The sequence below is a fragment of the Orbicella faveolata genome, unplaced genomic scaffold (genome assembly GCF_042242905.1).
Source record: "Orbicella faveolata isolate gen_17 unplaced genomic scaffold, um_ofav_v1 contig_47, whole genome shotgun sequence".
NCBI classification, from domain to species: Eukaryota; Metazoa; Cnidaria; class Anthozoa; order Scleractinia; family Merulinidae; genus Orbicella; species Orbicella faveolata.
The window spans coordinates 17,886,578-17,900,000 of NW_028301577.1; the positions used below are offsets into that span (position 1 = coordinate 17,886,578).

At 37.8% G+C, this 13,423-nt stretch overlaps 1 protein-coding gene across 1 annotated transcript in view; it reads left to right on the forward strand.

The window, feature by feature from the left end:
* The first annotated feature begins 854 nt into the window (after window positions 1-854).
* Window positions 855-13,423, forward strand: part of LOC110041786 (ras-related protein Rab-34-like) — a 24,668-nt gene continuing 12,099 nt past the window's right edge. Inside the window, exons 1-5 of the mRNA XM_020747119.2 lie at window positions 855-1,129; window positions 7,344-7,435; window positions 8,463-8,528; window positions 11,686-11,787; window positions 12,789-12,853. Coding sequence (XP_020602778.1) covers window positions 1,085-1,129; window positions 7,344-7,435; window positions 8,463-8,528; window positions 11,686-11,787; window positions 12,789-12,853 — 370 coding nt within the window. The 5' untranslated portion in view covers window positions 855-1,084. The remainder of the gene's footprint in view (window positions 1,130-7,343; window positions 7,436-8,462; window positions 8,529-11,685; window positions 11,788-12,788; window positions 12,854-13,423) is intronic.

Sequence of the window (13,423 nt, forward strand, 5' to 3'; positions counted from 1 at the left end):
ACAATTTAATTTCTGGTTATTGCAATGTGCTGACTGCTTTAGTTTCCCTGCTTTAAATTTCAAATTGTTAATAATGCATTTTATTTTGTTAATTATAAGAACAGGTGACAAAACAACATACTATCCCACTCCACAGTCAGCAGGGTTTAGATAATGCCGCGTGCAATATAATATTCTTGGAGACTGATTGATTGTCATCTGTGTAGATGCAGCCTTTGATTCTGAAAGTCTCATCATTAAATACTTGCCGGACTCCTTTTGTAAAGAAAAGCAAGAAGTTAAGGTGATCTCTTGAGCAGAAACAAAAGTTGCCGAAAAGTTGTTTTGAAGCTTTCCCTGATTGTTGCCTACCGAGCAATGTTTCGAAAAAAACACAATAAAAAGGAAAGGTCATCATGCGCGCTTAACAGATATGATGGGCCGATCTTACCCCATTTATATGCCTAACCACACGCGTTATTTCATCAGTTCACGTTATATTTTGCGGTAGCTGGGGCCCGTTTCTCGAAGGTTCCGAAATGTTTTCGCACTCGGAAAGCTGTAGCAAAATCTCAAACCTTATGATTACGGAGCTGTTTTATTCACATAATTTTAATATAGACAGAGGTTCTCTTCATACAAGAAATTTTCAGGCGTATAATTTTAATTAATTAATTCAGATTAATTAAAAATGGCGGGCCGGAAAAGTTTCTATACATAAATGCTATGATCATTCATGTCTTAACGTCTTTCTTCTCTGTTCAAATTTATAATCTTTCATAGGCCGGGTCACTTTCAAGAGGAAAATGTAAGAAGGTCCAAGAAGGTCCAAGAACAAGTTGCTGGAAAAATTGGTATTCCTGTGATTCCCCGACCCAGGTCTCTAGTGGGTCATCTTCCAGGGCCGCCATCATAAGCGGATATTAATTTTTGTGGGAACTTTTTTCGACAGTTTAAACCTTGAGTAAGCTTACTTCTGCTGTTTTCTCTGGCGAAGTCGAAACAAGTATATGTCGTCTCTAGGAGCAACTTTGCAGTCGGACTTTATATAGATCTGAGGTGATTTTCGATCGGTAAACATTGAAGCCGGCAAATCAAGCTTACCATGAGCAAGGCGGAAAGAGATCGATTGATCAATGAGCTTCCAAAGGTAAGGAGCATGTTAACTTTGGCGTCGTTTTATTTTCCAGTTGAATGAAATTGTCAGCCAAACAACTGGATATATATCTACAAAACTTAATTGTCTTGTCTTTATTTACATGCTTAACCTTAATATTAAGCTGGGCATGAATTAGTATTGAAGTTACTGGAAGTGAAGCTTTATCGTGAATAATATAGTAAATAACTTAGTAATGTGCTGTAAACCATCTTTTTTCTGTTTCTTCTGTTGTTCAAATATTGCATACAGACAGGTCCATATAGGAATAGTAACCATGCCATGGTGACTTAGAAGATCCCTCCCCCCACCCCACCCCCCTCCCCTTGGCTCATCAGTCTCCTGGGACTCTAAGTTATGGGCCTCACCCCTGGGCCGGGTTGTTCGAAAGCTGGTTAACGTTAACCCAGGACTAAACGTTAACTGAGGGGGACATGGGGATTTGCAGTGTTGCAGTGTTGATGTTTTTTTAATGTGGTGATGCTGTGAATAAAATCTCAACTTGCGGTGTTGCAGTGATCTCAAACCCTACGGTGTGCAATGCTTGTGTTTTTCACGCTGCAGTGTTCGGTGAAATGAAATTGTTTGCAGTGCTGGGGTTTTTTGATTTACCTTTCTCAAACCTAAATTTGACCTAAATTTAGAATGTAAACTTTGTTAATCAATGCTAATACACCGATTCCAGAAAAAAACCGGAAGTTGCATGCAAGCGAGGCTTAATAGCCCTCGAGCTTTCAAAATGGTGGACGAAATGCTGGGGAAGAACGAAAAAATTCGAATGTATGTAGGTTAGAGCTACTTGTCTGGAGCAAATGTGGTAAAGAAAAGGAAAAGAGTTGGACACAAGTGTTGTGCGGCTGCAAACTCTAATAATCGAAGCAAAAACCGACCTGATTTATCATTTCCACGACTGAGTTTCCTTCGGACAAGCTAGCCAGATAAACAAAGAAGAAAAAAGTGGGAAATACTTATGCAAAGGGGAGATGTCTATTTTACCTCGGTAGGAAATAATTTTTGTTTTTCCGAGCACTTCTTGCCAAGTGATTTTAAACTGAGTACACTTTTTGAAACTGGGAGCCGTACCCTCGGCTTTCCCTTGGGCAAAAGTTGATGAGGAATCTCTGTGTAGAGCAAGATATATGATGCATCTGAGTCTGGCATATGAATACCCATCAGCCTCAATCAACTTAGGAATTAATCAGTTTTCATGCCTCTGAGGTAAACAAAAAAATTTTCCCAAAAACAATGTTGAATGTGGAAGGACATTAGTGATTTAAATACAGCCATTGATGAATTTTGAATATTTTTTACTCGCTTAATATTTCAGCAAGATCTGGCTTTTAGGTTTAATGTTTCAGAACTAGTAGTGTCAGATAAATTATTGCATGGGCCAATTTCCTGTACTTGATGTTGGGGAGCCAGCCCATGAATTATTTACCTGAAGTTTTCCTAGGCTGAATTTGAAAACATAAGGTGCAGAATAGACTGCAGAGAGATAACAGGTCAGACACCCAAGACCTGGACATCCAAAAGTGAACTTTACTCTGAATAAGTCTGACAACACATTTTAAGGCCTAGTAGGAACTTTCCTTAATGTCGTAGATTTGATAGACAGCTTGTACTGGCAAGCAGGAAGGTTATAATCTTCGTCCATTCTATGCAACCAAGTAAATCAGAACTGACTATAATTTTAATGCCAATTTTCTAAGGAAGACTGTTTTCCAACCATGAACCAGAACTGCAAATGTAAGAATACAAGCTGAAATGGCTATTAGGAGAATAAATGGATGGCATGTATTTGATGGTGTAACTCCACTAAGGTTGTGTAGAGTTGTTAATCAACCCTGGATAGTGAGCTATTTGCTTGTAAACTGGCAGAAAAAAGTTATCTGATGTTTATTTGTCATTTGGTAGTGACTTTAAACAGAGTACATGATATTGTTCATCAGTGGTAATTAAATATTTGGTGATTTCCACCATACTGAAATTGTGCATTATGTGGCTTCATGTTCTATTTTCTGGCACAGGGTGTAACATAGAAGGACACATGGTAGAGCTGGTGTATAATTTTGCTAATAACATAAAAGTGCAATTGAATTTGACCTCATTGAGAATTTTCTACACTGTATGATCTTATAGATTCCCAATTGTTTTGAACTACCGGTATTTTGAAATATTTATTCAAATATTCATCACCAGAGAAAAACTGGAAGTAGCTGAATTTTCTCATATTAGATGCTGGACAAAATTTTTGGACCTTTGATATACATTATTTATTCTGGCTTTACAATAATCACATTGTGTAAGGCCATCTCTAAGCATTAGGTAAGCCAATTCATATATAATATATTTATCATAAATTGTTCAATATTCTTTAGCATCTCCTTCCACCAGTCTATGTCCAAGGCATTTTGCTCATTAAAAATTTGCAGTTACTTTCAATTTATAGGCAGGACATTCCAAAGTCTGTTCACAACAAAGAGTAGTTGTTGTACATTGTACATCATAAACTGAAGTTCATATGACTCTTGTTTACTTTTAAACCAGTGTCAAACATTTTGCATATTGATTTTGTAAGGCAATCTTTCAGGGTCTCACTATCCATAACAATGACATTCCTAGCTTAAATTATTTCATGGAGATTGCCCTTACTTGGGTCTGTAACCTCAGTCCAGCTGGGGGACCCTGGGGAGGCCCCCAAAATTTCCCTTTTCTCTTGAACAAAAAAAAAAAGCATTTTGTTACTTGCACCTTCGTCGATCCCTGTTGATGCATTATTTCAGTGTACTTGTTCATTACTAGTTGCTAGTTTTCTAGGCCATCTTTCATGGCATGTGACTGATAGTCTTTGTTACACTGTAGTACACGTCACTAATAATTTTATTGGTGATTTGACTGATGAATCAGCTTTGTGATTGCGTCATACCCTGTAACGCAATGATGCTGTCACTGTACCGAACCCTTGCTTATACCATTCTTGGCGAGTAGATCGTGGTCTTGTTTGATACTCTGATTAGCATCTTTTGAACTTTTAAAAGGATTTCCCTTTATTCTCTAACACCGATTGTTAATTTATGAAGAGAGATTGGATGTTCTCAAACTTGAGAAGACTGAAGTGGTCAGTGAAAAATGAATCAGCCGTAGGAAATTTTTTAAAGTGTTTTGTTGCAATATTCCCAATATCCGACACAATTTTAAAATTTACTTCCGTATGTTCTTTCGATCTCTTGCTGTAGCTTTAGTAAAGCATTCTTCGGGTCAGGGTCGTAAACTTTTACAATTTTCATTTCATTCAGATTCTTTTCCTAAACCGACCATGAACAAAGTTCTTTTAGGCAATTAAAATGGTGAGAACAGGTTGTTTTTGTGCATATTAGAGATAGAGACAATCGAAGGATGGAAAACATACTCGTCTAAAAGTTCCTTTATTTTGCCCCTTTGATTTATACGGCGACTTTTAAGCCAGAATTTCGATTGGCTGAGTGTCAAGTTTTCAATGTTCTTCGCTCACACTGATGCCGGGAATATCATCAGAAGAGAGATTGGCCTTTCTTCTTCGTTCGCCATGTTGCTTTAATTACCGTGAGGGCTATTAAGCCTTGTTTCGGTGCAACTTCCGGTTTTTTCTGGAATCAGTGTATTTATGACAAACAAGTACCATTGAGGTAAATGATTTGTAAAAAAGTACAGACCATCACTTTCTAGTCAATCTTCGATATGCTTCGGCTGCCAATCCAGAGCTGTTTTCATTTATATGTAACTTGACAAGTAACTCGACCTCTGCCGCCCGGAGCTCAGTGTTCAGTAGACATGTGGAGGAGCAAGGACAGAAACAACAGTTTATTTTGTGGAAAATTGTTGAGGTATAAAAGTAGTATTGTAAGTGTAGATGAACAAATCATGGCGCTAAAAATATGCGTTGCGATGACAGTGTTTCATTGACTTTTCTTGCAGTGATGCGGTGTTCATTAATTTTTTTTTTGGTGTTGCAGTGTTTAGAACCCCCCGATGTCCCCCTCTTAACTGAAGTATTATTTTTTCTTGTTTAGAAATGTTTTTCACCTCTTATATTTGGTGTAGTTTGAGATTACTACAGCTCAAAACTGAAGGGCAAACAAAAAAACAGAACACGTGCACCTCACCAAAAAGAATTACAAAACTGAAATCAAAATTCTCGCCAATCCTGGGTTAGCTTAACTGGGCTTTGAACAACCTGGCCTTGGTTATCTTTCATATCTGAGTTATCTATCTACATCTAGTCATCTACCTGAGTTAAGTCAGTAAAAATTATTATAACATCAAAAAAAAAAAAAAGTAAAATCATTTAAAATAAGGGCATCTAAAAATCTAAAATTTAGATTAATAACATAAAATAGAGTTAACCCCTCTCCTGGTTCCTTCAGTCCCCTGGACGGGGGCAGGAAAAAATCCAGGTTCAATTGCCTGTGACAAGTAACTTTTGCTCTTGGGCAAGTGAAAATGAAAGTTTTAATTTAAAATCCTAGCGTCTTCCAAGCGTTCAGTTACTTGGGGTGCAGTGCAACAAACAGCGAATGAAAAAATAAAAAAAGGTGTGGTGAGAGGAAGCGAGAGAATGCCAGTGGGCAAACTTAGCAAAAGTTTAAAGATCCTTCCGTCTACTTATAGACAGCCTACAGGGACCCGCAACATGACCATCGGCTTGTGGTTTTCAGTTGTCAACCTTATTTTGAAACATATTCATGGAATATTCCAAACTTTGTCCCTTGAAAGCCAATACTTTTAAAACATATTTTACAATAGAAATGAGCCTGTAACCACCACATGGTAAATCACAGAGGTGCCAAACTCTGTGAAGCGAAAGGTCGAGATACAGAAAACAGGACAGCAAATGTACAGACGTCATGAACTGTATTTTACACACAATCTCGTTCTTTCCGCTTCTTCATCAATACAGGTACCTATTGCTGTTGCTGCAACTCTGATTTTGTTTAAATGTTCAACTTGGTCTTTCATTATGGCCACAAGAGCTAGACAAACCACCTTGGTCGTGGAGATGGTGCTGGCTTTTCCATTCATTGAAGACCTTACTCGTGGAATTAAGAGTTGAAAGATTAAACTCTTTCCAAAACCAGTGGAAGGATTGCAAAGACATCTTCCATTGACCATATTTTTTATGCAATCCTTCTGTTCTTCGCAAAGGCTCTCCTCTTGGGGAAAATCTAGTTTAGCGTGTTGTTCATCACAGATTTGAACATCGCGTCACTCATTGAAAGGTGTCTGATCGCCGACATATAGTACATCTCATCTGCATCAGTAATGCTTGAGTGTTGACAAAATCTGTCAGAAATGACCAATCAGAGTGTATACCAGATCCTGGTATACAGGAACGACCTTTTGTTAAGTTTGCTCACAGGCGTTCTTTCGCTTCCTCTCACATTGCTTTTTTTTTTGCGTGCCATTTCTCACACTGTGCCCCAACTAACTGAACACCTGGACATGGCTATAAAATTCAAGCATACTTTGCTCGTGTTCATTGGGTGCCTATTGGGTGAGTAATATTTTAGTGGGGGCAACTGAAAACTGAGATGAACTGGCCCACGGGGGGAACTGGATTTCAAAATTTTTTCCTGCCCTGCTGGACCCTCAAGAAATGGTTTGAAAATAGTAGAGAGTTTGAAATAACCATGTCAGCATTAAAATGTTATGATAACAATAATAATACTGTTAATACTATTAATATGTGATCAACAATACATGATGAAGTACATTTTTACTAGTCAAACAGCCAGAAAAGAGCATCTTAGGATGAAGTCCATAATTTACAGTTATGTAACATAGAGTACAGTTAAATGTACTATATACAAGCCTAGATTAAAATGTTATGAAAAGCCCAACTAACTCTTGTAGTTTTCCTGCAGCTATGTTCTTATGTTTATTTTTCTATCTTAACTATGGAGTTTGGAATAAACAGAATTGATTTTAGACCAGAGGAAAAAGAAATCAGTTTGACATAGCCTGGAGTTCAACGTAACTGCATTCGAATTACATGTAAACAATATTAAATGACTAGGCAAAATCAAAGTAAATAAAAAAAAGTAATATAAAAGGGGAAATGGGTTTGAGTTCAAAATATAAGGATATCAAAATTATAACTAAGTTCGAATTAGCGGGGCTACTAAATATGAACGAGTTGAGAAACAAATTTTGTTTCTTTTGCTTGTTGTAGTTCTACACAGCTGATGCAGCTCCAAGACAAGCTCTTAATTTTCATCCTAAAACAAGGGATGCATGTTCTACAGGAAACACTGGCAATATATCGTAAGTGTGTAGACAGGCATGTGCCAACACTTTTGCTGAAATTTTTACCAAGATGTCCCAGATTTATAAATTTTTATAAAAATTTTATTTTATGACTTGTTTTTGTAGGCGATAAAACACATGCTCTGATTGGCTAATACTAGGGCATTATTCTCCGGTAATGCCCAAGGGCCAATTACATTTACAGGCCTTGAAAAACCAAGCAAAAAGCCATATGTAATAAACTACTTATTAACCTCGAGCATTCGGTCTTTATGGGAAAATCTCAAATCTTGGCTTTGCCGTATTGACCTTGCTATCACTCGCTTAATATGACAAGGTCTTGGTTCGAGATTTTCCTGTAATGACCTCACTCTCAGTTAATAAGTGGTTAGTAATGTCAGTTTTTGTTAATAGGTGGAGGGTCACTTAAGTGGCAATTTTAGGAGGATGCCAAAAAAAATGAAAAAACCTGCTCTTTTGAGAAATTGGAGACACAAATTGCCACTGTATTTTAAATAGTAAATGAACAATATAAAGGTGACAGGCTATAATTTATCTGATCAGTGTAAGACATAACATTACTAATAATTATAATAATTCCAATTTCAAATTTCTGTTTAAATTTTAAATTTATATTGATTATGCACATGTGATTGTATGGCTTGTAAGTCAAGATAAGCTTCAATGAGAAGTATTGATAACTGGAGAATGGGCTGAAATTTCAACTGAAAAATCTAGAAGTAGCCCAAAATTTCACGATTCCAGCCATGCACAGTAGATGTAAACATTGAATTTCTCAGTTTAGTGATACCATAATTACATTAATTAATATGAATGTATTTTTAATTGAGGTTTATCCATAAAGTCTCCTATCAGTTTTCCTAAGAGCAGTTAGTTCCTCCTATGCCAAATGCTACACTGCGAATGGGAGCAGCGCAGTTCGGCATAGAGAAACCAACTGCTCGCAGGAAATGAATCTGAAAAAACTGTCTTATGGTGAGAAGGTATACTAATCTTATGTCCATTTTCTTAATGTCACCATTAGTTTAAAGGTAGCCAAGTCAATAGTTGTTGGTGACAGTGCTGTGGGCAAAACATGTCTAGTTAACAGGTGTGTATCTTCTTCAGGGCTCAACTTTCAGGAAAAAACCTTGGGGCCAGCTGGCCCTAAGTTTTTAGATTTTAGTCGGCAGCAAAAGTATTTCAATCAGTGAAAAGCATGGATTGTTAGTTGCCAGTGAATTAATTTGGTCGCATTAATGACCCCAGCGGTGACAACGTTGAGCTCTGTTCTTATGTGCAATTGGCACATAAGAACAGCTCCAGTTCACTTTCTGGGTAATGCATCTTTGCATACAACTTAAACAGCTGTGAAAATAATGCCCTGAAAAAATTCAAACCCATGTCCTCTGCAATACCAGTGCAGTGCTCTGCCAACTGAGCTATCAAGCCAACTGGGAGCTGGTTATGTTGAGTTTGTAATAGGTATACACATAGATGATGAATAATGCAAGTGAACATATGAAAGATCATAAATCTGTACTGCAGAGTAAGATGTAAAAACATGACTGATCATCACAGTTTTGCAAAAAAAAAACTTAATATTAAGCAATGGAAGCATGCAAGCATCAGCAAAATTAAAATTTTGGGCCAAAATTGTGTGGGTAAAAAGTCTCATTGTGCATTACAGCAATCCATCCAGCAGCCCAGTGATTATCCATTGTAACTAATGATACATCAAACCATTGATCCATCAAGCCAACGATTTAGCAAACCATTGTACCAAAGATCTAACAAACCAGGGGTCCATCAAATGAAGAAAGTAACTACAGAGAATAGCCATTACATAATTGAAAATAATTGAAAGGCCATGGGCAAGAACGTCCCCTAGATTTTTTGGCCATTTTTGAAAGTGCTCAAAAATAGCTGAATTGTGGTATGTAGGCTTTGTTTTATCTGAGAAACATTGCTTTGAAGTTTTTTTTTTTGCTGGTTTGCTCTTCGTTTTTTGAGAAATAATGTGTGCAAAAAAGGCACTTTTCCTAGCAGTATGTTTTTGTCGAACGCAAAACAAAAGAAACTATGGTTGGCGAAATGGTGCAAAATTCACAAAGTTTATATTCATTCACATTTAATGTTGTTATTATTATTCACGAATATATTTATTCACATTCAACAACTAAATTTATATTCAAGAAATATATTAATTCACATTTAACAATGTATTTCGTATTCACGAATATATTTACTCACATTTACGGGATGTATTCATTCACATTCACGATCGAAATATTGGTTCAACACGGTGCAATGTTCATTCAACATTTTCTGCGCACCGCCTTCACGCATCATTAGGTCCACGCAATATGGTGGACGAAGGAAGCCTTATTATATGAACGGGTAGAACAAAGACCCAAGACCCCAAACACAAATGTTACATTGGCAGGAGCTTTCGATCTCCTACAAGAGTGCGAACGGGAATGGAACACCGCGGAAGTAGGATTGAGAGAGAACATCCAAATAAGGCTCGAGTGTAGCTCTCCAGCAATTACTACCTTTTGTCAGTATCATTGTGCAGTACTGAATGAAATAGTGGGAAATATATGTCTTTTGCATGGAGAATGGATACGGCACGACTCATCAAACTGCACAAACCTTGCAGTATATTCTGTGACCAGCCCAGAGGTCTTCTTAACTCGATATTCAATATCGGAGGTAGTTCTTGGGGAGCAGGGATGGAGCAGTGGTGAGAGCCCTCGCCTACCACCAATTTGACCCGGGGATGAGTTTGTTGTTGGTTCTCGCCGTGCTCTGAGGGTTTTCCTCTGGGTTCTCCAGTTTTCCTCCCCCCACAAAAAAACAGCATCTCCAAATACCAATTCGACCAGGATAGAGGGTCTGAATGAAAACCCGCTCTTCCTCTCTAAATAATTTATTTCTAATTTTTATTTTTCCTTCTGCAACAAAGATTGTCGGGTTTCACGTGGACAAAAATAGTTCAAATGCTTCTTGAAACGTCGTATTGTGGAGTATGGGCTTCTCGTTGATTTCAGATGAGCAACTAGACAATCTCGTAGAACGTTTCATGATGAGTGATCAGTCAACGGGATGAGAGAGGGAGAGTATTGGCCACGTTGACCCTGGAGACTCTAGAATCAGCTGGGCTGTCGTAAGACACCCTCACATTTTCACCCCTATGATCACTTCGTACCCTTGATGGCCACTAAAACCTTTGCCTCGCTGAGGGGTGCAAATCTAGGACAATGGTACAGTTCTGTTATTAGTAGAACATTTAAACAAAAAAACAACAATAATGCTAGCATAGTTTTTTTTACATTGTTTTAGGAGTACCTTTTTAAAGATTAAAGATTAAAGGAAAATCATCAGTACCCCCGTGCATGACAGTAACCAGGCTATGGTGTCCATCAATATGCCACAAGCTATTTGGAGCAGCCACAGAATACGCTCTCCTAGAAATTACGACAGCCTAGCGGATTCTAGAGTTTCCAGGGTCAACGCGGTCAATACTCTCCCTGATTCCTTCCCGTTGAACTCTGGGACCTATAATGATCGAAGATGTTCGGTCACCAAGGAATACCCGAACAAAGTCCCATGATCACTCATAAAATGTTGTACGAGATTATCTACTTCCTCATCCGAAATCATCGAGCAGTCTGTTATCTCATCTAGCCCATGTAATGTTTATGTTCAGTTGTGTATGTTTGGGGTCTTTTGTCTTTGTTCTACCCCTTCATATAATAGGCCTTCCTTCGTTCAGAATAGAGTGGAAGCTGGGACCTAATGATGCGCGAAGGCGGTGCGCAGAAAATGTTGAATGAATATTGCACCGTGTTGAACCAATATTTCGATTGTGAATGTGAATGAATATATACCGATGAATGTGAATGAATACATCCTGTAAATGTGAGTAAATATATTTGTGAATACGAAATACGTCGTTAAATGTGAATTAATATATTTCTTGAATATAAATTTAGTTGTTGAATGTGAATAAATATATTCGTGAATAATAATAACAACATTAAATGTGAATGAATATAAACTTTGTGAATTTTGCACCATTTCGCGAACCATAAGAAACCTTGTTTTGCTGAACAGTGAAATCAACAAAGTGTCACATTAGCTGGTTTTTACCAGTGACTAATGTCACCATTCCTGATAATGGCAATTTGTAGTTTAGTATCACTTCAATCCTGTCCAACTGTTGTTTGTAAAGCTGACAGAACTGTGTCCCTTTTCCTTTGTAGATACTGTCGCAATTTGTTTGACAGAGACTACAAAGCAACCATTGGTGTGGACTTTGAGGTTGAGCGATTCATGATTCTTGATCAAGAGTTCAACATGCAGATGTGAGCAGGACATTAAATTTTATACATTAAACCTCTTAAAACAGTACCTACTGGATTAAACTAAGATTTAAAATTTGTTCCATCTTTGCACATTGTGGGCCTATGATGTTAAATTATAATTATTTTTAACTAGTGCATGAACCATTAAGGCTCACAATGCATGCAATGGACTATAGCTACATAGCACTCTGTACACTTTGTGCCCTGCAAGCTTTATGTGCCTTTTGTGCTAAGAAACCTTTTTTGCACTCTTCCTCAATCGGCTTGTGTTCCCACAGCATTTCTCCTTACCCCAAACTTCCACTAGTGTTTCTATAAACATACTCGTCACTCAAAACGTTATCTAAATCCTCTTCACAGACACAATAAAAACACAATGAAGCAGCCGCCAGTTTGTTAACAAGTGCCCACTGCTATGCTACTCACTATCTACAACAGAATAAATAGTGAGTTGTGTTGCCAATCAGAGAATGCCATTCGTGATAGAACGCTAGTAGATTTATACTAAAACTTGATAGAAACACGGAGAACATGTTTGCTCTTTCTTATAATAAATGGATGCTGTCAAGAAGAAAATTTGCCAAAGTTTTAAATTTCTGGAACTTGCGTCCTTAGTGATCAAATGGTTTTAGGGAGAGGTCAACCGGTGTCTAGGCCTAGTTGGCTAAGAGAGACAGAGACTCTTTGACAGTAGTGTCTTTCTCCAGAGCACTTGTTAGGCAATAACCCTTTTAGAGATTGATTGATCGTTCTCAAACATCTTGATCCAGAATCCAGCACACTAAACAGTAGACTGTTTACCTATGTTTTAGAATAATTTGTACAACAAATCCATGCATCCCAACATGGAAAGATAATGCTTATGTTGACTGCATTTTGGCCAGAGAGAGCATCAAGGATTGCGGGCTCTGGTTGTTGGAAAAAAAAAATGGTTGCTCTCACAGGCTAATTGGATGTGGGATTATTGAATTTAATTTGTTGACTATTTTTTTACTGTACAGCTGGGATACAGCTGGCCAAGAGAGATTCAAATGCATGGCTGCATCTTACTACAGGGGAGCTCATGGTAAGTTTGTCATTTCTGTCTTGATTGCCAGTTCCCAGTATGTATAGCATCATTCATCTGAATGCTGTAATACTCTTCAGAGACTATAAAATGCAAGCAAAGAGCTATAAATTTTTTTAGCAGGATACGCCTGCAGTGCTTGCAGGCCCAGAGCTAGATTTTACAAGAATGTAATTATCTGGCAGTGTAATTTTAACCCATTGATGCCTGTGCTAGCCATAACCAGCCGTGTCGCGCATTGGCCTTTGTTCACCTTTGACCAGAATTGGCATCACTTATGCTTAAATTTTGCGGTAGGAAAAGATCTTTCCAATGATACCCAGATCAGAATGATTGCCGGTCAATTGAGCCTGAAATATTCATTCAATGAAAATGCTCAGAAATTTGAGTGAGAAACTCAGAGCAAAATTTCCCTCCACTACACTTGGCTACTCCGTGGTAAGAATTGACCATCTTGATGATGCCTTCTCGGGAATTCTTGAACTGGAAGCAAGCCCAGTAGAAGATCAATCACTGCAGCAAAAAGATAAGAAAAGGAGAAAAACGAAAGGCCACTTTATCGTCCAAAAA